This window comes from Ptychodera flava, chromosome 18 (assembly GCF_041260155.1).
Source record: "Ptychodera flava strain L36383 chromosome 18, AS_Pfla_20210202, whole genome shotgun sequence".
NCBI classification, from domain to species: domain Eukaryota; kingdom Metazoa; phylum Hemichordata; class Enteropneusta; family Ptychoderidae; genus Ptychodera; species Ptychodera flava.
This window is the reverse complement of record NC_091945.1, coordinates 26,663,148-26,688,958: the sequence shown is the minus strand read 5'-3', so window position 1 is coordinate 26,688,958 and position 25,811 is coordinate 26,663,148. Positions and strand designations below refer to the sequence as shown.

Below are 25,811 nucleotides of genomic sequence, written 5' to 3'. Positions count from 1 at the left end.
GCAAATTTGTTGTTGAAATAGGTTGTGAAGTTGAGAGTGAAAGCATCAGGCTGTGAAGAGACTGACTCAGCTGGCGTTTTCCCACAGTGTATTATAATACTGCATTTGGCATCATGTTTATGGTAAACTGAAAGCAAGTTAGTAATTGAAACTGACATTCTTGCAGGCATAGGCAATGTATCTATTAAAGCTCTACCGACTGTGATCCCAAGGCCCACATGAGACGATCATTTTTTGAGCTGGGTCCGAAGTATGCATGATTGTGATCAAACATACTGCAATCAACATATCTGAACTTTGTGTGATGATTCTAACATTCTCGTTGGGCATAATCTGCAAGTTCGTAGATTTCAAGGGATACACACTATGCTTGTATGTACCTATACCGGTCCAATGGTATGCTGGGTATAGGGGCTTGCAAGTTGTCTCCACTGTTTTTCAATGTTGTGAAATGAAATATTCAAAGTACAAAGGAAGTCCCTTTAGTTTGTCAAACCATTCCTTTCACATGTAGCATGACAACAAACTTCAAACAACAGACTGTTATACATTTTGAATTATTATAATTTCAAAGTTTATTTTCATGAGAACGGGCAAGATATTTTTTTATCTTCATCACAATGAAAATCCCCCAAGAGATAAAAATTGGTGTGAGAAGCAAATATACAGGTGCAATGATGAAAATGAAAAAAAGGAAAAACATACTACTATCGTAATCTAAAAATATAAAATAATTTCACAAGTTGAGAGGATGGTGAAAATTATAGCTTTACGTAAAAAAACTTACTACAACAACACTAACTTCCACAAAATATTGCAAAATTTGATTTCCCGATACGTATATTCTGCAAACTTCTCCGAAAAGAAAATCTGTGTAACCACCAGCTAAATCCAAAAATATTACATCTAATAATAACAATAATTCATAAATTTCTCTAAAGAACATGAACTTCAGACAAAAATATGCTGTTTAATAAACATATCCTGTGGAAAGTTTGAAGACAGGATACGTATCTCATGAAAGTTGAAGGAATATATTTTTTCACTTGCACTAAAATAAATACATTTACATACAAACATTCTTCAGTTAACATTGATTCACAGAGTACAACTCAAAGTTTATAGTTAAAATATATCTCAAGTACTTATCTCGATTATATGCATATTTTTTTTTGTCTATGCCTGGAAAAAGATTGCTGACAAAATGCCGTGACAGGTCTACTGGACTACGTGCATGGAAAAAACTTTAAGGCTAAATTCCTACTTGCACATCACAGTGAAGGTAGTAAAATACTGATTTGATTCTTTGTCTGAACTACATGGAGCTCTTGAATACGGCTGAGAAATGGAAATGTCTAAATATTTGAACTTTCAATGTGGCTGCCGCTGAAAGTTCTCAATGACCTTTGACCTTGATCTACCCCTGCTCACTTCAGCATTAGAGTCAGTAATATGCACACTGTAAGATTTTTCTAAATTTGTTTTACATTTGGTAAGATTGAAAATTCAATTGAAACAAAACCAAAATGATTTTATATAAATGACTTTAAAGGTGCTAGGTAGATAGTTTCTGTTTCAAGTATACATATATAGAATTTACAAACACTGCAAAATATCATTCCCTGACTTACAATAACGAAGTCGCAAACTTTTAATCATCAAAATATAACTTCACCCCTTTTCATCAGATTTGGGCAAAAGTTCTCAATCTTGATATAATACCAAGACACTGGACTAATACAGTGAGTAATGGTCTTCATAATACAATAAAATCCTTTGTAACGTATACAAATACAATGTACTCAGTTTAACCCTTTCACCCCCAGTTCCCTGTATACAGGTCCAACTTTACCATAGAAAACAATGGATTTGGGACAAACCATGGTGGTGAAAGGGTTAAATGCTATCAGCACTGCATCAATGAAGTGAAAACTACAGCAATGCAATGAGGGTGTACAGTTTCTTCGTTTTGATTTGTTTTGTTATTTTTTTTGAGGGAGAGGGGTAGTTGAGGCTGACACAGTATTGTAGTGAAATACAGATGAAAATCTCATGACAGAACAACGATTTGTGGTTTTAATCAATGTTTTCTGCCGCACACTTTACCAAATATTGCTAACAGTAAAACAACTCCAGAACAAGAAATGCTGATGGTTGTTTTTCAAGGCAGTAAAAAAATTGGCTTGATGAGAACTGATATTCTGGAAATGACTATGCTGCAAACAGCTTTTCTTCTTCTTTGAAAGAAGGGATCTCCACAGGGGGATTTTGAGGGATGGGTCACCCCTCTTTTTTTCAAGCAATCAACTGATATGTTAAAATCCTACATTTTCACAATGAAAAAATATGCAAATTATGCATTGTCATGTAAATTAGTCATTCCCTTTGTTTTTGTTTTCAAGCTGTGGAGAACGCGACAAATTTACAGCAAAAATACACACATTATTCAAAACTAATGTGCCATACTAAGTGCAGCATGACGTTGAAGTCTGTGACAATATCAAAAGCGAAAAAAAATATTTGAGCTTGATGAAAAACAACGGTCAATGGCATTAACATTTTAACCAAAGCAAGTCCCCAGCATTATTGAAATATTCACGTTACACACTCTGGGTCATTACAAAATGAAGTTGATCTAAGTTCTTGAATATCAGGTAAAATTTTCAAATATTCTGCAACAGTACTAATTGAATTCTCATGGGTATTTGAGGTTTACAACTATGTGTGTTCAAGCTCAGTAAATGGCTTGGGCACTATCCTGGCATATCTGCAGTCACATAATATCACAACTTTGGGATAAGAAACTTCAGCTGATGTCACACGACTAAGGAATACACAATGTAAATTTACTGGCTAAGAACCATCTTAGACTGAAACACTGTGCTTTTGTCCCTTACTGAATACTGATACTAAATTCCATGAAAAATTAAAATGATATCTATATCAACGGGCATCAAATGTAGGATATCATGACAAATGAGATGAAAAAACTGGGAACCATCTTGCTATTACATGAACGATGTGTCTTTTCATCTGCTGTGACTGTTCTGTGAAAAGTTGAAATTGAGCATTTGATTGATTTTTGCGAATGGGAACTTTTACGGCACAAGTTTCCTTAAATGACACATAAAAATAAACAGTGTTATTGTCTTACATACTAGTGTGTAACTTGTTAACATATCAAATTTAGCAACTACCGTACATCTTCGTGGTCGATGATGTCAAAAATCAAACAGGATACTTATATTATTTTTATGTATTCATACAATGGTTACATGTATCAAGTGGTCATTCAGAGAGGAAAAACTTTGTGTCAAAATTACAAAATAAACTGGCACAATAATTATAACAATCTTGAGTAGGATGGTCTGTAAACTAGAGAACTGCCACACCTATCATTACTAAACTAGTGGTACATCCCTAATACATTCTATTGTGAAGTTGGACTTCTCATTCTGGGTATACGGGGTGCGTGGATTATGCCAACTATAGCGTACAAATCATGAAGAACAATGTTTAAATCTCTTCAGAATAAAATTCATTTAATATACAAACTTGAAAAGGAGAAAAGTACTCAAAAATAACTTACAATTTTAGTTTTTTTGGGGGGAGGGGGAGGGATATATAACATGAGGAACGCATACCTCCTTGAAGGGATATAGGATTTCTGAAGTTAGAAATTGCATTCATAAACTTAAAGGGTCATAAGCTGTAACTTGTGGCAAGTTTTTGAGTATTCTGCTTCTGTACATCAACTACCGTGTCTGACCCTAATCCGTTTGTCATGCTGAAATTTTGAGTATTCTTTTTGTCAACACAGCTTGTATGTGTGTAGTGATCATTGTTTATTGTTTGCAAATGAATTCTAGTCCGGACTAGAATACAATTTTCAAAAATAACAATATAGATTGTATTCATATAGGTTGTGTTGATAAGCTGGATACTTGTCATTAAATTACAGTTTACGGATTCAATGCAGAAAGTGTAGGGAAACCACAAAACCAAAGTTCTGAAAAAATAGCCAAAAGATACAGCTTATGGAGCTTTAACTGGATTTCTGAAGTTCGAAATTGTATTCATAAATCCACAATCCACATGACTCTGTCAAGTTCAAACATAAACAGCAAAAGCAAGCAATGAAGCAAGGAAGCAGAACTTTGGTTGTTTGACAACTGATACCAATATTATTTGCTCTTTTATTGGACGCTCCACAGATCATCAATCAAAGCTGCAGAACATTTGCAGAAGTGGCCAGGGATATTGTTATCTTTGGGTGTGACTTCCTGACAGTGACGCTGAGCAAAATTTGTGTTCCCATTGGGTAAGCCACGTCACTTTTTTAAAGGTCTTTTCAAAGCAGATTATTATTCTAGTACATAATACCTCAGTGAGTTTCACTACAAATGTTGAACTTTGGGATTGGTGACTAAACATCACTGCCCCTATAAACCACAAGCATGTATACTTTGTGGTAAAGGTATTCCAAATAATATGTAGTATGTGTATAAAGTATCTGTCAGCTTTCTGCACTTCAATACAAACAATATTGGAATCTTATTAAAATTTGTGACTCAATAAAAATCTGGGTATTAAATAGGAAAACAAGATTGCGTTCTACTGTGTACAGTCCTAAAAGTGAAATAAAAAATTTACAGACACTCAACAAAGGTTGGAAACAATAATTATGTACATCTGTTTCAGTGCATGGTTTATTCACTATGTGGAGTATCTTGTTGGAAAGGAGCTACGATCGTACTAAAAAACTTGAAGAGTGCTTAAGCTAGATCATGCATTTTGGATGAACAATGAACTTTAGATATCACAGAGTGAAAACTGTGTTTTATCAGCAGCCTGTCACATGACTAAACTTGCTGTTATCATTTCAAACAAAGAAAACTTTTTTGAAGGCAAAACAAAAACTTTATGATAGCAAAATTTTCTCAACCAAAGAGCTTTACAAGAGAGCTGTCATTGATTTTTGCTTTTAGGACCTTTCCAACTTGTCTGGAACACTTTGAAAAAATTACATAGCAATAACATCTGAATCAGATACAGACACTTCATCAAAAATCTGCTAAATTTGGAAAAAATCCTTCTACTACCGGTAGGTTTTAATATTCATGTCTGTAAAAGGTCTTGTCCGATGATTTGAATGAGAATATCATAACTTGAAAGTCTGAGAAAAGCACAATCTTGTAGAGACTGCTGATAGAACAAAATTTCATGGAATTTGTACATGAACAACACTTCTATGGCAAAGTTGCAACTCAAGAGAAATGTGGTCTTTCGTTCTGATAGCTGTGGGGAAACTACGATGCCATGATTGCTGTAGTGTTGAAAAATGAGTGCATTCATCATGCTCTAAACTGCAATATAGCTTGTATACAGTTAATCCTGACATAAGTAAAGCTATAAGATCACTTTCAGCTAAGCCCGAAAATTGGGAATTTTGAATATTTTGAATCTTTTGAATTGTAAGGAAGAGTGCCTGACATGGACAGGAGAAAGTTCATCCATTTTTGACATGCAGTACGGTTAAATTCTGCAGTCTTTTCACATATGCTTTTGTTCTTTACAGTGTATATGGCAAAGTTTTGAAGCACCCATGATCTGTTTCTCTGTTATTTTGGATGCCACCACCTGAGGGCACTGATGGCACCACAACATCAGAACTCCAGACTTCAGTAAGAGGAGAACTGTTCATGACAGCAGAGATGAAGCATGCAAAAAGCAAATTTACATCGACAGAAATCACTTGATTAAATGCATATCAGGAATTTTTGCAAGATTTGGGGCTGGCATTCAATTAAAAACAGTCCCTTTATGAGAAATTCTACCACGTAGTGCAATGCTGAGATGCAAGCACCTGTGTCTGCACATCCATGGACAAGCAACCAATCACCATGACTACCAAGCTGCTCTCATGTCAGCTTACAATTTCAATTAAAAGTGCTCTTTAAAAAGGGTAATAAATGATATACTGCAACGACAACAACAACAACAACAACAAGGTAGGCTACAGGGTATGGTCTAGGATGAATAGTTAATCAACGTATTGTGAATATGACATCAGTGTAATGGACACAGTCCGAGTATCTGAACAATGATTGCGATAAAACTCAGCTTGTTTTTTTTAATATATATATATGATTGAACTCACTCTATTTTTCTAGTTTGGGATCCATAAGGAAAAATACTTGATTCAAAGTGATTGTAAGTCCATACTATTGTGACAAAAATTACAGTCTCTGTTAAAGATTTCTCTGTCTGTTGTAGGTTGTCTACCTGGGTGTGTCACTACTGTTGTTGCTGCTACTGCTACTACTACTGGTTCCACTGCTGGCACTACTACTGCTACTGCTTCCTTCACTGGCTTTGTCACCCCTCTGGCTGTTGTTGTTCCGGACAACGCCGGCGGTCACGCTGTTCATCATTTTGTAGCGGTCCGGCGGCTTGTTGCCAATCGGCCTGAAGGCCTGTAGGAGTGCGTCCACCTTCTCTTGCGTGGGTTCCCACTTCTCATAGCCGGCCTTGTTTTGCAGGAAGAAGACAAGCGTGCCATGGACGGCTCTGTAATACAGCTCATCACTAGGGGAAAGAGAGATGAATATGAAATAAAGTCAGATCAGCAGAATACCTTCATTGGTGTGCAACCACAGAGATTTTCAGATTTTCAGTTTCCTTGACAACCAACATTTTAGAACAAACCTGGCCATAATCCTTTTGGCCAATAAAAATGCAAGACTGTTACTATTCTTGCTCTCACACAAAAACAATGAGGCTTTTCTTTTATTTTTTGCAAGATAATTTACATTTCTGAAAGAACTAAAGAGTAGCCAATCTCACAGACAAACCCTGTGCATTTAACACTGGTTCAGTGAAGGTCAAGTGGAAGTGTGAAGGCCTGACTATGGACACTGTAATAGGCTTTTCACTGAATTGATCAAACTGGGCAAACCAAGACACCTTAAAACACAAGTGATGTTGCCCTTCATGGCTTGAACCAAACCATAATCTTTTGCGTCCAAAAACCCTTGACAATTGTATATTTAAAAATAATCAAATTACATATTTAACAGAGGAAATCCAGTTTTTGAAACTTTCCCATAAAAAATTTGTAAAACTGTATAACAGTGATTTAAATATACAATACGCTGTTAAATTATGAAAATCGCTGCTGATGTGCAGCTGGTTTGGAAGGTTATATCTCACTGCTCCATTGTCAATATTCACAGCAATGGTTCTACTCCGGAATAAAAAGGACGCGATGCGTACGGCGTTCTACATACTCAGTACGCCCAAATAATCACGTGATGCCGGTACAAACAAACCCACATGTGTACTGAACGCGTATGGAAATACACGTACGTCTGTGCGCGTTTGCGCACATGGCTTTGTTTGTACCGTGGTCGATTCGAATTCCGGGTTTGGCCTATTTAGGAAGTCTACTGTGTATAATTCAATGATAATGGTAAGATTCAGCCAAGCAGTTGGATAACAGCTTCCGAGATGCTGCACATTAGCCCGAAAAACATTCTATTTTTTGAACTGATTTTCTTCTATCATGAAAATAAAGCATATGATTGTCATTTGCAAACAAACCAATAAATTTGGGGTAAAAATTATGTGAGAGATGCATGTAATAAAAATATTACAGTCCAAACAAGGGACTATGCACCCTCGAGGCAGGATACCATTTGCCTCCTGATGTTGGGAAATGGTCACCTACCCTTGAGCACATAGTATCTTGTTTCGGGTATAATATGCACACCTGAGCCCCAACTGATGTTGATGAGAAGGTAATGCTAACATGTATGAGAGGTTGAATGACATGGATTGGTTGGCGATTAGGGGAGGTTCAATTTGGAATATAGGAGTACACATCAAGCGTCATGTAGTAATTTAGTAATGGAAAGTCAACAGTGGATGTGGCAGTGTGAGGGCGCACTTGCATCAACGCTTTCCGTGATAAATTTGTGACTTACTTTGGACAAGTGTGTTGGCTTCCACTTCTGTACTCATGCTCAAAAGCTGGAATAACAGCTTGTTTGCGTTTGTACCTGATGAACAAAACAGAACAACAAGTAATGAGCTGTAACAATTTCAGAAACACTGATTCTATATTGTATGATATGTATGTTTAAAGTATTGTAGAATCTTTTAACTTATTCTTGTCAATAGCACCTAACAATTACCACTTACAGACAAATTGATCGGTAAAAATTGATAAAAATACCAGTCTATACAAAATATGACAAAAGAATAGAAATATGCACAAGACATTCAACAGAAAATTTTCCAAAGGGGTTGAAGAATCCTGAAAAATGTCAATATGCATTGGTAGTGTAGTCCCCTTGGCAAAAGCAACAATACAACAATATAGAGTGAGTCCAAATGAAATTCATGAAGAATGTTGATTAAAAAATAAACCATCCTTTTGAAAACGACAACAATAGGGTCCTGGGCCAGTATATTTAACCTTTGACCTCTGCATGTTTGGAGGCAATTTTCAGATGTTCCTTTTTACACAACCGTATAAACAATATATAGAACTGTGAAAACATTCTTCTCTGGTGACTTTCAATGTTGCATAAAAACAACAGAAACTCTTTAGTTTCAAGACTTGCTATCCGCTAAATCAACCTTTTCAAACATTCTGCCGTTCTTAGAAGTATGGCCTCTGAATCAAGGAATAGTGTGGCTCTGATTCATCCATTGACATCGATGCATCTTACCGAACTATAACGCACCTTACTCGTATGGCATCATGCTGATTCTTATTAGATAAGAGCACATACAAATCATGCCATGATTTTATTTGCTTTGCCTAATTGAAAAAAGTATGTGTTTTCTATGTGGTTAATATAATTTTCTTTTTGAAGACCTGAAATAAAGCAGATCTTCGCTCCAAATTTCAATAGAACAGCACCTGTATGCTGTTGTGGCTCTAACAATTTCTCTAATGAGATTTAATCTCTGACTGTCCTCGCCTGCTATTTTCTGTGTCATGGACTTACCAAGCTATCTGGGAAGATATAACTCCCAATTAATTAAAAGTATCATTATGTAGCTTTTTGGTTCATGTATTTTGTTTTAAATTTGGATGGAATTAAAGTAAAGGCTCTTAATCATCTGTAACGATGCATCTAGTCAAAAGCACCTTACCACCATTGGTAGTACAATGGTGTACCAAAGAAGAGAGATATGCATGCTTGGCCACTGGGGGCGCCATTCACACAGCATGGCGCAAGGTACAAAACCACTTGGTCAGGGGTGGCTTCAATTTTAGGCAAGTTCTGGGCATTTGTCTCAATGCATTACACTTGAAGCCATGATTTATAGGGCCATTAGCTTGTAGACCTATCAGAGGATGGTTTGGTATGATTTCCATACTTCTTGAATTTGAATGTAAGTAACTGCTGAATAATGCTTTCAGAAAGATTACCTTTAGACTGGTGTGGCATGCCGTGTGCCACCAAATTCATAAGCTGACAGTTTTAATGCATTGTCACATCTCTGCTAACAAAACCTTCATAACATGAACATACCTGCTCTCTTCCATTCTGACAAGAGCTGGGGTCGGGGGATCCCTCCACTCCGGTATGAACACGATGAATGAAAGAGGGTCATCAGTTTTGTGTAGCAGGTCCTGTAGGAATAAATAGAAAAGGAATTACATGTATATGCAGGACCTAATCTGCACTGAAACCCCTACATATAGTCACTTGATGTCAACTTTATAGTTGTCATTAATGCAAGAACTGAACGTGGCAGCTAAACTGATGAACATATGTCCATAATGTTTTGGAGCCAATTCTGGTGACTTCACAAGATGCTCTGATTGGGAAAAAAAAAATTTTGGTACAGCTGCAATTTAGGTTTAACATCTTTTTTCAACAAGCATTTAAGCAAATGAATTTCTTCCATCATTCACTTTCAAAGTAAACGGGTGATTAAATATGAACAGTAAGACTGAAAAATGATTGACTCATAAGGAGTCTGAAGCAAAATTGAACATCAACCCTGGAGGTTTATATTCATCGACAATTAAATTCACCCTCAGACAAGCACTGATTTCTAGCAGGAGAAGGATATGGTGCTGTGTCCTTGAGTGTGCTAAATAAAGCATGGATGTAAAAAATAGAAGAATACAGGACACTCCTTTGATCCTTTGTTCAAGGGATAGTTGCCGCCGATTCGTTATCTCGTAACGGGATTAGCGTGTTATTTTATTCATAGCGTGCCTTCGGGTTGTCATCGGTAAACGTCGAGTCTTTCCGTGCATTACCACAGACAGCGTCAAAAATAGCGTCCTTCGCGCCAGTAATGTTGTTGTCGCATTACTACGACCTTTTCTATCTTAACGATGATATGCGGCTCATTGAGGGGGAAACAATCGACTACATAGCTCCTGGCTCACTTTCTGTCTCACGTAAACACGGTATAACAAAAACTGCGCATGTGTAATAACCTTTCCCCTTCTTGAATAGTACCTCAACCCGAGCAGAATGGTAACGCGACGCAATGAACTTCGGCGAAAAAATCACCAGGAAATTTTCGGCCAGGTACTCAGATTGCCAAACATGATCAGACAGGAAAGTCTTCATATACTACTTTAGTTTTGGCGTAATAGTTCTATCAGCAGTGTCTTTGAATGTCTGGAAACGTGACTTCAAACGGGTGAACCATGGCATGAACGACGAATACATTTGCACTCAATACTAAGGGGACGAATTATTGGCGTACCGCAAATATAGCCCAACTTTAGAATACGATAACTTCAACGGCCAGGCGAACCTGCACTTAGGACAAACATTTTTTAAGAGTTCATACCTTGAACCTCTTAATTAAGAAAAAATCAGACTCCGCGCTTAGATACTTTGTAAGTGAGAGTAATTTTACAATCGGGGGACTTTATCCAAGTCGCTTCAAAAGAATAGTCATAACTTGGTCAAATATGCGTTGATTTTCCCAGTCTTTGGTTTGTTTGAGCTTTGTTCAGTCTGGGCATTCATCACAAGCAATTTCACAAGTTTGAAAGGTTTTTTATGAATTTGGCAACAATAATTTGGTGTACACAACATTATGGGTGAAGTGGGTGTGTCTGAGCCATCCTGATCGCGGCAACCATGCCACAGCTTCAAAGACAAGCGTAGACAAAGAGATAACAATAGCTGTGAAAGGGATTATAGGGCTGTCCTGTATCCTTCTATTTTTTACATCCATGAATAAAGTAATCACCGAGTAGAATGAAAAAAAAGTTCAACACTTGCGTTCAACCAGCAGAAAAACCAGAAAAGCTGTAGCTTTCAAGTCCATCGCATTACACTTACCCAGCAGAATGACATGGCTGGACACAAGTCACATGGTTCAATGAATGATTGCAAGCTAGTATATATCTACCATGGTGGTGATGAAATCCAGTGTTCTCCACAGCTGAACTGGGAAAAGAGAGGAGCTGCCAATTTACATAACCATGCATAATTTTCCTACTTTTTGTTGTATTCTTTTGTAGAGTTATTAACATATGAATAGATTGCTCAAAAAAAGAGAGGGGTTTCCCACCCCTAAAAATCCCTGGCATTCTCCACAAGCAATTTTTAGGGGTTGGCCACCCTCTGTTTTTTTGGAGCAATCTATTCATATGTTAGTAACTGTACAACAGAATGCATTTTCAGAACAAAAGAATATGCAACTTGTGTGCATTGTTATGTAAATTGGCCATCTCTCTGTTTTTCCTGGCTGCGGAGAACACTGTAATTATTACAGAGACAGTATCTTGAAGCCCACTGGTCTTAAAAGTTGCGAGTACTGTCCCAAAGCAATGTCACTTCTATCATCACAATATACTTACTTCAAAATGATCAACCATTGCTTCCATGAGTTCCTCTCCAAATGGTGGGTTTGCTTCAAACGAACCACTCACTGGATGAAAATCTAAAATAGGCCTTTGGAAAAATAACAGTACAAAATTTTCATTAGATCATTTTATCCGATCAAACACTGTATCAGTGGCAATGCAAAAACCGTTGCTCTGGTAAAGGGCCATCGATCATAAAAGCCAATCTGTAATTCCTTAATGTAAAGGAGGGGGGAGGGGGAATATGACCCAAATTTCTTTTCCATGTGTCAAAATCGCTTCAAAAAGGCTTCTGGTGCAGTAAAAAATTAAAACAATTAGATTATACAAAGATGACATTTCAATTTATAAAGCACGAGAAATCATTTCAAGTCATGACTCAAATAATGACCTGTCTGTTACAAAATTATGAAAAATGTCGTTTTTTTGACACTTTTTGATACATTTTGTACCAGGAAATATCTCAGTAAATTTACACTTTCTGCACTATCTTCACATGATTTGCACGGGTTATGCCCTGTCATGAAGAAAATCAACGTGATATATATTTGTGGGCAGACCAATCTCCTTTTTGTTGGTACCTATCTAGCTGAGTGTTTTCAGGGGAGGGGAGAGATAGACACCAAACCTAAGGAGTTATGTTTGTAGTGAGTCAAATTTTATGATTGACAGCCCCTAGGGTTTCCAACAGAACAATACAGCCATTGATGATATTTGTTGAACCATAGTCACTGATGATTTTTTAGTCTCATTTTTGTCAAAACTATCCATTCTACAAAATACTCAGCAATGAACATGTTTTCCTCTTCCATTTCAGGTACTATTTGCCTCGAAAGTGAAACACTTTTGCTTGAAACTAAACTGTTGCTCAAACTTTCCTAAATGAAACTTTCAACCATTCTTTTTCTGAATCAAAGATATTTGAAATTCAAAATGGCTGCCACCCCTGTATTAACTCTATGGGGGAATATGCAATTTTCCAAAAACTAAGACAGTGAATTATTTTCTTATTCAAGAGTGTTAAAATGAGCCCCCTACAAGCGTTGGGCTAGTGAAAGTATTGAAAAAAGATACTGAAAGTCTGAACATCTGTCCCTGAGCAAAGCAATTTTATCTGTGCTTATCATACATGTGAAACTGAATGACTTTGAGAGAAAATGATGTCCATTGGGAAAGCAAAAGCCCCCTATAGTGCAAGAACATTCTACTATATTTTAATTCATTTGGCACTTCAGTCAAAGCTTGAAATCTGTTCCCCTTCAGATATCGACTAAAAAGGGGAGCTCTTTATTGAAAATATTGTAATGTAGTTTGCAATCATGCCACATGCGAAAAAACCCTCAGCATTTTCTCGTTCAGATGATCATCACAGGACTTACCCTCTGGAGCCAAAGTAGCTGTCCACATCGTTATACGCTGAACAATACTGTTTGAAGAAACAATTCAATGGTGAAGCGAAGCACTCAAACGTCACCTCAAAGTGTTTGTTCAATGCTTCAAAGACTGGTATGGGCAACGCGCCTTGAAGTCCGCTGCCCTCGTTGGCCCGTATTCCAAACAGAGTCTATGAGGAAGAGAACGACATATCGTGGAGTCACTTTAAAAGAAATGGCCTGCTTTCTCCCCTTTATTCACTATCTTTGACAATTTTTCTAATACTCACAACTACCGGTACAATGTTTGCAAGCCACCCACACCTATAATCCTTGTCAGTTTTGTTATGCATTCTGCTCCATGCAAACCAACGGCATAATTCCATGGTCTAACTTACTCCTATTCCTTTTCCTCTGTTAAAAATTTTCTCTGAATCAGAAAGTGATGCTGGCGAACAAAGATAAGTGACAGTTTACGGGAGGGTGGTTTACTTGTCGCCAATAAAGATAGTTTCCAACTTGATGGAGCTCGGACGCGCAGTGTGGAACTGAACTGTCCACACACCGTGCGTGTATGGGATCGGAGACTCTACCCATTTCTTGGCCACGTAAAAATTCTACAGCTGATTATTTCATAAATCAGTCTGTTGCAATGACCTACCTGGTATCTCCTTAGAAGACACCAAACACGACTCAGAAAATTTTCAAACCTGGGATCATCTCTGCAGTGCATTCTGTAGAGATGTTCCTGATAGGGAGAAAAACAAAACAAAACTGATTATCAACTGATCGGTGATTAGAAAATGGTGTACATTGAGCATCAGCTTGTGTGAGGCTTCTGTCCATGACAACTAGAATTGATTAGATTGCTTGGTAACTGCATGAGTCACGGGCAAAATGGCACTATATTGACAGTACACGTCCTGTTTGAAATTTCAAATAACAATATCCACAAGTTCCAATAACTGTGACCCTCATTTTAAGTTTTGTTCTGTATTTTGTTCTACATATAAACCTGCTAGATATTTTTTGGTCTAGCCTGCTTGTCACGTGACTCCTATGCAAATAATGACTGTGTACTGTGCTTGGTCAGATAGCTCTATAACAGGGCTTTCAGAAAATGTATACTTTATTGGGGTTTGGGACGTGTTCAATTGAGAAAAAAATATAATCTGAAAGTGTCTAAAAGGTATTTAGCTACCTTAAAAGATCTGCAACACTCAGTATTCAACGACTAGCTGTGTGTGGGTGACAGCATTATTATTTTTGGTTATGAATTCCACTTTGGCCATAAATTCATTCATTGACAATGAAAATGAAAGTATACACTATACGTACTAAAGTTAAGTCGACAAGCCAATACTTTTACTCGATGTACTGGGTTAGTGGACAAACATCCTGTATGTTAACAGGGTTCAAACACTCCGAGACACTAAAAAATTCAAAACTTTCAAGGACTTTTCCAGCAATTATCAAAGACTTTTCAAGGTCAAAAATACCTATTTTCAAGATCATTCTTACACTGTATCATTTTTAGATATCATTTTACATTTCATTTTTACAATATACTGACTGATCATCATGTCAGTTTTGAAAACTGTGGATGGATTATCAATTTTCCAGGATTTGCTTGGACTCAATTTCATTTAAAGGACTTTTCCACGACTTTCCAGTAGGGTTTGAAATTCAAGGATTTTCTTGGAGCATACAGACCCCCCTGTATGTAAAACAGGAAACACAAGCACCACAGAAAGCTGTCTTGACCAACAATTACCAGGATTTCAAAACTCTGTAGTTTCATAATCTACTCACCAGTTTTTGGAAGTGTGACGTGTTGACCCGACAGGCTTCATTCTTGTACTTGAAGTACGTGTACTGATTCTCTGTGCTGAAGTCGATTTGGGGTAACCGCGGGGAGGGCACTGCCAGCTGTACAGCGTAACAGGGCACTTTCCTAACTGCCGGGTCTCGGTAATGTGGAACCCCTGTGAAAGCAAATTTTTGTACACACGTATATGCATAGTGATTACACGTAGCTAATATATCTTGTGGCAAATGCTGGCTAGACAAAAATTTTGATTTTAAAAATTTTTCTTTTTATACTAAAACTTTAATTTTGGGTGAAGTAATATGACAGAAAATTGAAAATAATGGACATGCAAATTTTACTGCAATGCGAGAACTCTAAATGAACAAACTAAGGTGACTGCATTGGCGGAAACACAGCTCATCACTACATTAGGGCTCTTCAGCTGTGCAGGCAATGGATAAACAGTTTACATGGTTTGTATTTATTGACTTATGGAAACTTGGAAAGAAATGACAATGATCAGATAGCTTTGGAATTATAATACAAATAGGCCAAGGTTTATTCATAAAGTACTTGGAGCACAAACCAGCCACTGGGGATGTTGCAGAAATGTAACAAGAAATTTACAACAGGGTTCTCAATAGGGAGATTTTAAGGTGTGGACACCGCTAACTTCTTTTAGATATCTATAATGTCAATAATCATACAAAAATGCTATGCAATTGGCAAATTGTTATGTAAATTTATTGCCTCCTCTGTTTTTCCAACACTGTGTATTAAAGGGACAAAGTCGGTCATTTTTCATAAAGTTTGTTTGATACGAGATACTACATATAATGTTTGACATGTTGAAAGATACTGAATAAATGGGTGACCATGCATATACTCGACCCCGGTTTTAGACACGATACATGAAACCATCGCAAAAATGAATTAATGGACATGACCATTAATTCATTTTCGCCATGGTTTCATTCAATTTGTCCAAAACCGAGGTCAAATATATGCATGGTCACCCATTTATTCAGTATCTTTCAACATGTCAAACAATATAGTATCTCGTATCAAACAAAACTCATGAAAAATGGCCGACTTTTTCCCTTTAAAGATATGCTGAATATGATGCACGGCTAGGCAGTTGTCAAATTTTCTGAAGAGCTTGGGGATAAGTCGGACATATGTAAGTGCACACGTAACATGTAATCAACAAGGATAAAACATGGTACTCAACATCTGTGAGACACAGGGTCTTAATTTCACAACTGCAACACATTAAAATGATAAGGTTGACGAATAGATGCCAAACTTACCGGTTATGTTATGTTCACGGAGTATGTCCCACTGCTTGTCGCGGATCCTTTTGGCGTATGCACACGACTGGTTGTAAATCTTGGCACAGATGCCCTCCACGGATGACTTGGCTGCCTCTGTCAAGTGTGGACCACACTGAACTTTCAAGTGGGCAAGCCTTTCCTGATGATTTCAAAGAAGGAACAATAGAAGCATGTTTTAACAAAGACATATCACTGTATCATGTTAACACAGAGTTAGGTAGTATCAGGTATCCCTAACTTGATGATTAAATGCACTCTTGACAGAATCCTGCACTTGATGGCTCTCACATTTTCCTTTACCAAGTACTGTTTAATCTTACAGTGTTGTAAATGTAGAGCAATATATTTACTTGTGATGTCACAGGTCGCAATACATTCAAGTGTTTGTTTGTATGCCATTTCACATTCGCCCCCTTTATCCGTAATTTTTTTCAATTTTGTCAAGGAGTGTTTGCCTTTCCATAAACCACAGCATGAATGACATTTCGTAAATGACGGCAACTGAAATATGGCAAACACCTACATTATGAAACACACTTACTTTTGTGACTTACGCAAGCTCACAGGGTCCAAGGGTATACTAATTTGTAATCACACTGGCAAGCATATCAACATATATTAATACACGAACAAAAAATTTGATTGTGATGTATTTGCTCTTGTCAAGAATGGAGTCTACCGGTACACAAGATATGTGCAATGTTGCAAAGAACTACTAATCAGCAAATGAGTGGTCAGACTCACTTGGTATTCTTCAACAGTTGAGCCTTGTTGGCTCCGTAACCACGAAAAGGTGTCTTGCACGTTCCACTTGACCACTTTCCTGCTCTCTGAGGAAACCCTCCTGTCCAGAAAAGAGACGGAACGAATGAAAGGAAAAATGAGACATTTTAAGTTCTGGTTGTGGAGAAACATGCTCAGAAACTCTTGAATCATGTGTCGTCAAGTTTCAGTTAGCTACAAAAAAAATACGGCAACTTTCATTTGAACTTGTCCCATTGCAAGCATGTCCCAGTAGTACAGAGCTAGATACTATAAAATATGGCCACTTTTATTTGAACTTGACTGATTGAAAGTATGCCCTAGCAGTACAGACCTAGGTCAGGTTTTCTTGTAATCTCATCCTACCCTCCCCTGATCCTCCCGAGCTTTCAATGTCACAATCAAAATGATGATGTTGTCATGACAGCTACACTCACCTTGATTCAATCATCTTGTTAGCTGCCTCTGCATATCTGTACAACTGTTTCCTGGCGTCGTTGGGATACTTGGGCCGGAACACCTTGATTGGAATGTCGTTGATGATCTCTCTGTACATGGAAGGTGACACCTCTTGCACGCAGTTGCTGGGGAGTAGAGGATCGTTGCCCTTGTCGATGACCTTCCGCTCCAAGAGCCATCTGTTGAAGGACTCCTTGGGTGCATCAATGTCTGTTCAAGACAGAAAGACCCATTAAGGAGGATATTTAAAATATGCATATCTGTGACCAGCTGGGTGCAAAAAGCTGTTGGGAAAAAAATCGCTGAAATTCTGTAAGATCTACACAATCATCAGGAAATGTAAAACTGAAGACATCAAAAGTACACAATAAACAAAGCCACCAAGAATCTCATGACAGAATGTCTTCACATCATTAAATCATCTAAAAGAAAAGTGCTGCGTACAAGCGCACTAAAATTTCACCACTTTGGTGCCATCTCTATGAAGGGCGCCCTCTTGAGAAATGAAGTGCAACTGATGACTTCCCCTCCATGCAGAATTTTAAATCATCCCCTCTTCACATAGCATCAATCTAGAGGCGATTATTTATTGGCGTGTACTTTGATGCTGAGTGTAATGCATGCTTTACTTACGTTTTTCTAAAAACAGCATATTTGAGCAACATACTACTGACTGAAAATGACAAACATTGCTTTTCTTGACAACATTGACAAACAAAGAATGTTCAACTATTGCACCTGTTGATATAGAGGTGAAACAAGCGATTGTCAAAGTCATGACAATTGTACATATATATATATATATATATATATATATATATATATATATATATATATATATATATATATATATATATATATATATATATATATATATATATATATATATATATATATATATTATATTTTGAAAGACAGGAAACTTACTCTCTCTGTTTTGACAAAGGTCTTGATAATGCAGTCGTAGTCTGTTGGTCAGGGTGGCTCTTTCAAGTTCAATGTCAGGATGAGGCGGCAGCACGTCGATTGGTTTCCGTTCAAAGATCATGGCATTGGTCTGAATCCCGAAGTTCCAATATGGACTGCAGAAAATCAAAAATAACAACCTTGTCATGATTTTTTTCACTTCAAACATGAAGAGTGAGTCATATCTTAATTTTGTATTGTGCCAACACTATCCATTATTGCATACTGGATTTTTGTCAAGGAAGTGATTTACAAGTAGTACGGAAGGGAAATTTCTGGGATAGGTAAACATTTTCACATCCACTAACCTACATGTACATGTAAGGGCTATTAGCCTAGCATTAGTTTATGCTAGCTCACTTGTCACCATTATATTTAAGATAATATGTGTCTCAAAACTTTTGCTCAAACTTCCTCTTTGAAACTTTAAATCATTCTCTTACCAAATCAAGAATAAGTATCAGGGGTCATCGTGCTGTTCGGTACTACAGAAACATATTATCTAACATTTACCGATATTTGAAATTCAAAATGGCTGCCACCCCTATGTTAGCTTTATGGGTAAAATAAAATATTTGATTTTCAAAAAAAAACCTAAGAAGATTAAGATTTTCTTCACTCTAAGACCTTTAAAATGAGCCCCAACAAGTGGTAGGTCATAGGTCAGAAAAGAATTACAAAAATTTTGAGAGTCTGAATTACTGCCCTCGAGGCGCATGCTAACATAAGAACTGAATAATTCACATGCCCATGGCATCGGGCTATACTCTAGAAGCAATAAATACTAGTTGCCAATCCACTGCAACTAGTACTTATACGGAATAATAATGATATAATAATGGTTTCTTCAGTACTATGGGCCTCTACTGTGGGCGCAATATTGATTTAACAGAAGAAGCAACTGGCGAATTTTGATGCTGGCAAAAGCTGATTGCAACTACACATGTAGTAACCCATGAGCTTGGGCTGGTGGCTTTGTTCACCCCTGAATTGTATCACTATAATGTTCCCCTCCTCCCTTTCTTTGGAAACTCATAACGTATGCACAACAACTTATTATTTGCATGAGAAACATCATATGCCATATTTTTCCCCTGTTCACATTCAAAATGTTCCGTTCACTTTGACAAACGATACATGCCACTAGTTATTTCAGTTGTAAAAAATCGTTTCTCTTTAATTTTGTATTCAATTTCTACTTATTTTTGAATGCTATAGTGGCATGAGTGAACATAAGTTGACATAATGCTGTGGATTTGATCTAAAAGAGATATACTAGGGGGGCTTCACTATGTACCATATCCCTAATCTTATGCAAGCAACTCCCTATGTTAATGGTAACTAATGTGAAACACGGTCTACGTAACGTACAATAATATACACCATTGCTGCTAAGTTAAACTTGGATGTCAGAGGTTTGCCATTGGTATAATGATACTTCAATTAATGATAATTCAATCGAAATATGAATAAGACATTTTCGAAGCACCCTTTTTCCGAAAAAGAAACTTGCTTATTGTACCTTTATTTTAGGAAAAGCATGATGAAAATAAATAAACTTTAAAGTGTATGATCCATACCTCACAAATCCAGGTCCTTGAGTTTGTGGTTGTTGATGTTGTTGTTGTTGTTGTCCATGCAGCTTCTTTGTCGGAGGTCCCATGCTCCCATCATCCATACTCTTCCGTTTCTGTCCCAAAGCTGCCGGTTTTGTTTCAACGCTGTTCCGAGACAGCCTCACATCATGTTGTTCCCGGACGGGAGTACTGACATTTATACCCAATGGATCATTCTGCTGAAACATGGATGGGATGGAAATTTTTGGATTATAAATTGGATTATTTGTTTTCCTCTGAAGAGGTAAGAGTTAACAACTGAAAATAGAACTAATCAAAAAGTATATCAAATATTTACTATGTCCCATTTGTTGCCTCCCATGAAGTTAACTGCAAAACTGAAATTATCTCATAGGGTGTTCAATTTTCATTTTAAAAGCCTGTCCAATTTTAATCTAGAAGTGCGCAAAATTTTAAATCTAAAGTGTGTCAAATTTTTTATCTAAAGTTTGTCCAAATATTTATGAGTGGAAATTTTTATCTAAAAGTGTATCCAATTTTTCATCTGAAATCTGTCAATTTTTTTTATCTAAAAGTGTCTAATTTTCATCTAAGTCTCCCATTGTTTTTCTAAAAGTGTCCAATTGATTATCAAAAGTGTGTCCACTTGTGTATCTATAAAAGTGTCGAAGTTTCATTTCAAAGTGTGTCCTTTTTTTTCCTCCTATGAGGTTTCACTTTGAACAACTAAAAACAGAAAAACTTATCTAAAAGTCTGTCTAATTTTCATCCGAAATTGTGTCCAATTTTTATCTAATAACGAACCATTTCCTCCTCCCGTGTGGTTATAGTTAACAAGAACAAAACAGATCCAAATTTGCTAAATCTTTGATGAACTGGTAGATGCAACTATTTTGTCAAGTTCAATGTCATTTGGTGTGTCACCTTTTCAATGGCCATCAATAATCTGACCATGGATATTGTTTTTAAAATCAAAATTGCACTTTCAAATGAAGAATCTTTGTAAGTTACCTTTTCTAAATTTAGAGAATTTTGTAGGTGCAAGATCAACAACATAGGCTTATTAAACCATAGACAGCATAAATCATTCCTGATTGACCTCATCAGGAATGTGCAGCACTGGCCCTCATCCTGTCAAGTCCATATGTCATCGTCAAGTCAAGTTGGTTTAAACCAGTGAAGCAAAACAGGTCCCTTTGTTTTGCATTTTAACAAAAACTTGAACATTCACACACCCTAAACACCTACATGTAGATATTGTATGATTTTAGTCGCAAACCAGCTGCTTCGATATACCATGCCAAGTAGGTGAAAATACATATATAGATTCGGCTTTTTTTTACTGACTTGGCACATAAGGGAGTGATACTGTCTGTCAGGATTAGGGTTAATTTAATTGGATTGCTCAGGAGGTAGCAAATCATTTAAATTTAATGGTGATAACAAAAATGAATACTGCGTCCTACTTTCTACCACAGATCGTGTAATTATGGTTTTCTTTTAAATTCCTTGGCTCATTAATCTTGTGTAGTCATGGCAGGGGCTAAGAAAATTTAGTAATTCTGTAAGTATTGAATCCCTTTAGAAAAACTTTAAAGAGAAACAAATTATCTGATATTGACCGATATTTGAAATTCAGAATTGCCGCCATCCCTGGTTACCTATGGGGAAACCAAGTTCCAGATTTTTACAAAACTAAGACTGTAAAAATGTTTTTCACCACAAAAGGTTTCCAAATGAGTCCCCACAAGTGGTAGGCCTAATGACCATTGAACTGTACAGGTCTGAGAGTCTGAAAAACTGTTCCCGAGGCACATTGTGCGGTATCTAATTTTTAGACAGTAGTTCTATATATCATGTAATTCTGTATCATTGTATCATGATAAAAGTATAACTGCTTCTCCCTCTGAGTCATGATTTGCCACACTCTGGTCCCTGGGCATCACCTACGTTTTAAATTGTTTAAGTATTTCATATCTTTATGACAAAAGTGTCTACTAGTGGAAGTATGGTGTATTTTTGCAACTCTTACCCTCGGAAATGGAGGACTGCCCAGCTGTGGAGTATCCCACAGCGACTCATTGGTGTTCTTGTTGAAGTAGTACGGCCTCCTCTCTCGCTTACTCCAGAACTTCCTCCAGCCAGCCTGGAGGAGCTCTTCAGGCAAGTCGTGAACAGGATCAGGACTGGTGGGCGTCGATGGTGACATAACCGGCTGGGGCGAGGGCGTCATGTGTCCTTGTGGGGAAAACGGCTGAGGTGACGGAGTTGTTTGGGAGTAGAGGGGTCTCTCCTGAGACTGGGACTGCCCTGGTTGGTAGGCCCTTGAAGCGGAGGCTGGTGCTCCTGATCTGTCACTTGGATCCATTGTGATGTGTTGTCTTTCTTATGGTTATAGAACTCACTTTTGAATGATCATCTTCAGTTGGTAGAATTCTGTATGTCGGAGAAGCGGTAGCACTGATGGTAATAAAAAAAATGTTATCAACTCTTTACATTTAAGAGTAATCAATCTTTAGATCTGCTCAGACAGCATTTTGCTCAATGTGGATTGGGCCACCCTTCTGTTTTTCGAGAAATCTATTCATATGTTAATACATAAAGAAATATATTTTCACAGCAGAAAGAATATGCAAATTGTGTTTGTCATGTAAATTACAACCCCTCTGACTTCCCAAGGTATGGGGAACACTGTATATCAGGAACAAATGTTGCATTGCTTGCAAATACAGCAAGTTCTGCAATTTTAATGTCAAATTTAGTGAGAAAACCATTAATTTAAAACTATAGAGCAATGAATAGTTCAATATTTTTCAGTTTGGATGTTTGCATCATTCCAACAATTACAGACAGTCACCACACAAAGGTTCAGATCACAGACACATAAATCACATACAGGAAATGGATGTGGGAGAGTGAAAGGTTCAGTAGAGGCAATGTATAAAAAGTCGGGAAAAAATAAAAGAAGTAAAACAAATTCATAAAAGCACTGAAGATGCAATGCAGTATTTTTAGAGTCAAATACACATGCAATAAACTATTTGCATTTTGTAAAATGTGAAATGTCATTGTTGACCAATGAATTCCACCGTTGACTAAAATTAATAATCAAACAAATGAAAATTGTAAAGTATAAGATTGAACTTTCTTTTCCTGTTCAGTTTCACATTAAAGTGGTGTTGCACTTTACCAACACTATTTTTTTTCAAAGCAATGTTTCTTATCAAAGATGACATAAAAACCCTGTCATAGGATATATTTTCAAAAGCCAGAGACTCTGAAGTTTAGAATGGTAGCAATAGTTTACTTGAAGCATGAAGGGACTGCATAGTTTAGGTAGAAAACCTCAATGTAGGCATTAATGATAACAATTAATTTAAGTTAAAACCTTGACACCATATGAAATTTAATATCTCATTTAAAATAAGAGTATATGTAGAAAAAACAACAATTTTGTTTTGCATTATCTATTCTCATTCTTAAAAGGCAGAAGTTGAAAGATAGGCATTCAAAAAGTGATTTAAGTCATGGTAAGCAAAATTGAAATGACTCGTATGACTCATATGACTTTTGAAAGTCTGTGATATCTTATCATATCTGTTATTTGCTCATCTTCTTTATCTCAGAAATATGGTGCATGAATGATTTCGTTCTTCAAACCTTACGTTTGAGAAACAAGAGTAAATTGGTAAATTTATCAGAACCTTTAAAGAAAGTAAACTCAATTGACCTGCAAGTCTGTAGTACACTTCCGCATTTGTCCAAGTAAACAAGTCATCGTTGATGACACAGTCCCCACTTGTTAATGGGTATTTTGATTACAGGTCCTCAGAGAGGATAGAGTCCTCTTCATTAGGTCTGTGATAAAAATACTTTTGAATGAATTCGCTTGATACATGTCTGAGTTATGGTTCAGGACATGAAAAAATCGTAACAAAATGGTCGCACAGTGGCCATATTGGATCGCATCACAAAACAAATTGATGTGCATAGCTATGACATAGGTCAATGTCCTTGTACCAACTTTGAATAAAATCGGTTGAGATATGCCTGAGTTATGGCTCTGTACATGAAAAAATCGTAATAAAATGGCCGCACAGCGGCCATTTTTGATTGTATCACAAAACAAATTGCCGTGCACAGCTATGACATTTGTCAATAAACTTGTACCAACTTTGAATAAAATCGGTTGAAACGTGCCTGAGTAATGGCTCTTTACATGAAAAAATCGTAATAAAATGGCCGCCTGGCGGCCATATGGATTGAATCACAAAACAAATTGACGTGCATATCTATGACATTGGTCAATGTCTTGAACCAACTCTGAATAAAATCGGTCGAAACATGCCTGAGTAATGGCTCTGTACATGAAAAAATCATAATAAAATGGCCGCCTGGCGGCCATATTGGATCGTATCACAAAACAAATTGACGTGCACAGCTATGACATTGGTCGATGTCCTTGTACCAACTTTGAATAAAATCGGTTGGAACATGCCTGAGTTATGGCTCTGTACATGAAAAAATCGTAATAAAATGGCCGCCTGGCGGCCATATTGGATCGTATCACAAAACAAATTGACGTGCATATCTATGACATTGGTTGATGTCCTTGTACCAACTTTGAATAAAATCGGTTGGAACATGCCTGAGTTATGGCTCTGTACATGAAAAAATCGTAATAAAATGGCCGCCTGGCGGCCATATTGGATCGTATCACAAAACAAATTGACGTGCATCTGTATGACATATGAAGTAATCCTTGTACCAAGTTTGAATGAAATCGCTCCAGGCATCTCAGAGATATCTGCGTGAACGGACGGACGCACAGACGCACGGACGGACGCACGCACGCACGGACATGACCAAACCTATAAGTCCCCCCGGACGGTGTCCGTGGGGACTAATAAAGGACAATATTCGAAAGTACACGTACTTGTACAAACTTACCCGCGCATGCGTAATTTAATGTTTTCTCCGAAACTGTCCAAAGGTTTGTCAATATCCTCGACTGACCACTGGAGACAGTAGCGAGAAAACCCTAATATGCGATCTATAGTTCTTTAACTTTCCATGATACGGTGATTCCACTGACGAGCTTTGAAATTAAGACCCAAAGCTTGGCACATCATATCAAAACCTTTCCGCACGATGAAAAAGCCTTGCACGACATCTAGCGCCAGTACGCAGAGCCGTACAGCGAAAGCTTTGTAGTACGTGATAGCATACGATGTTGAAACACTTGGGGAGCAATCGATCACCCTACATGCATTACTGAAACAATTCGGAAAGTTCAAGGGACCAAGTCATATTCCCAATGCCATTTGAAAGTTAAAATTGACCGTCTTAAACGAATTTGACGTGAATCGCCGTGCGATATACCTGTACACATATTCCATACCAGCCACACGAACGTTTATTTACAACGTATCGCATTCAAAATATCAGTAATGTAATTTAATGCATGCAAGTGATTTATCCATGCAATAAACCTCTAGAAGGCTTGTTGGACACTTTAAGTTCATGAAAAGTCACAAGCTTACCTCAACTTATGGATCAGATCCTCTTCATTGGTAAAAGATGTGAAAATGCAGCATCAATCTAGATTTTGCAGCTCAACGCGTCCGCCATTTTGCGAAATGGATCATGGGTAAATCAGGGACGCTGTCG

At 37.2% G+C, this 25,811-nt stretch overlaps 1 protein-coding gene across 2 annotated transcripts; it reads right to left on the bottom strand.

The window, feature by feature from the left end:
* Positions 1-543: 543 nt before the first annotated feature.
* LOC139117263 (mRNA (2'-O-methyladenosine-N(6)-)-methyltransferase-like) lies at positions 544-25,811 on the bottom strand. 2 transcript variants are annotated; one of them, XM_070680212.1, is made up of 14 exons: positions 25,685-25,811; positions 22,174-22,601; positions 20,145-20,359; positions 18,526-18,680; positions 17,577-17,808; positions 17,122-17,221; positions 16,354-16,516; positions 15,046-15,218; positions 13,895-13,981; positions 13,240-13,424; positions 11,855-11,948; positions 9,549-9,649; positions 7,986-8,060; positions 544-6,588 (listed from the first exon to the last, which is right to left on the bottom strand). In XM_070680212.1, exons 2-14 carry the CDS (start codon positions 22,507-22,509, stop codon positions 6,282-6,284), a joined length of 2,223 nt encoding a protein of 740 aa, XP_070536313.1. In that variant the 5' UTR covers positions 22,510-22,601; positions 25,685-25,811; the 3' UTR covers positions 544-6,281. The 2 variants fall into 2 exon arrangements, with proteins under 2 accessions (XP_070536313.1, XP_070536314.1); XM_070680213.1 differs by having other exon boundaries at positions 20,145-20,356.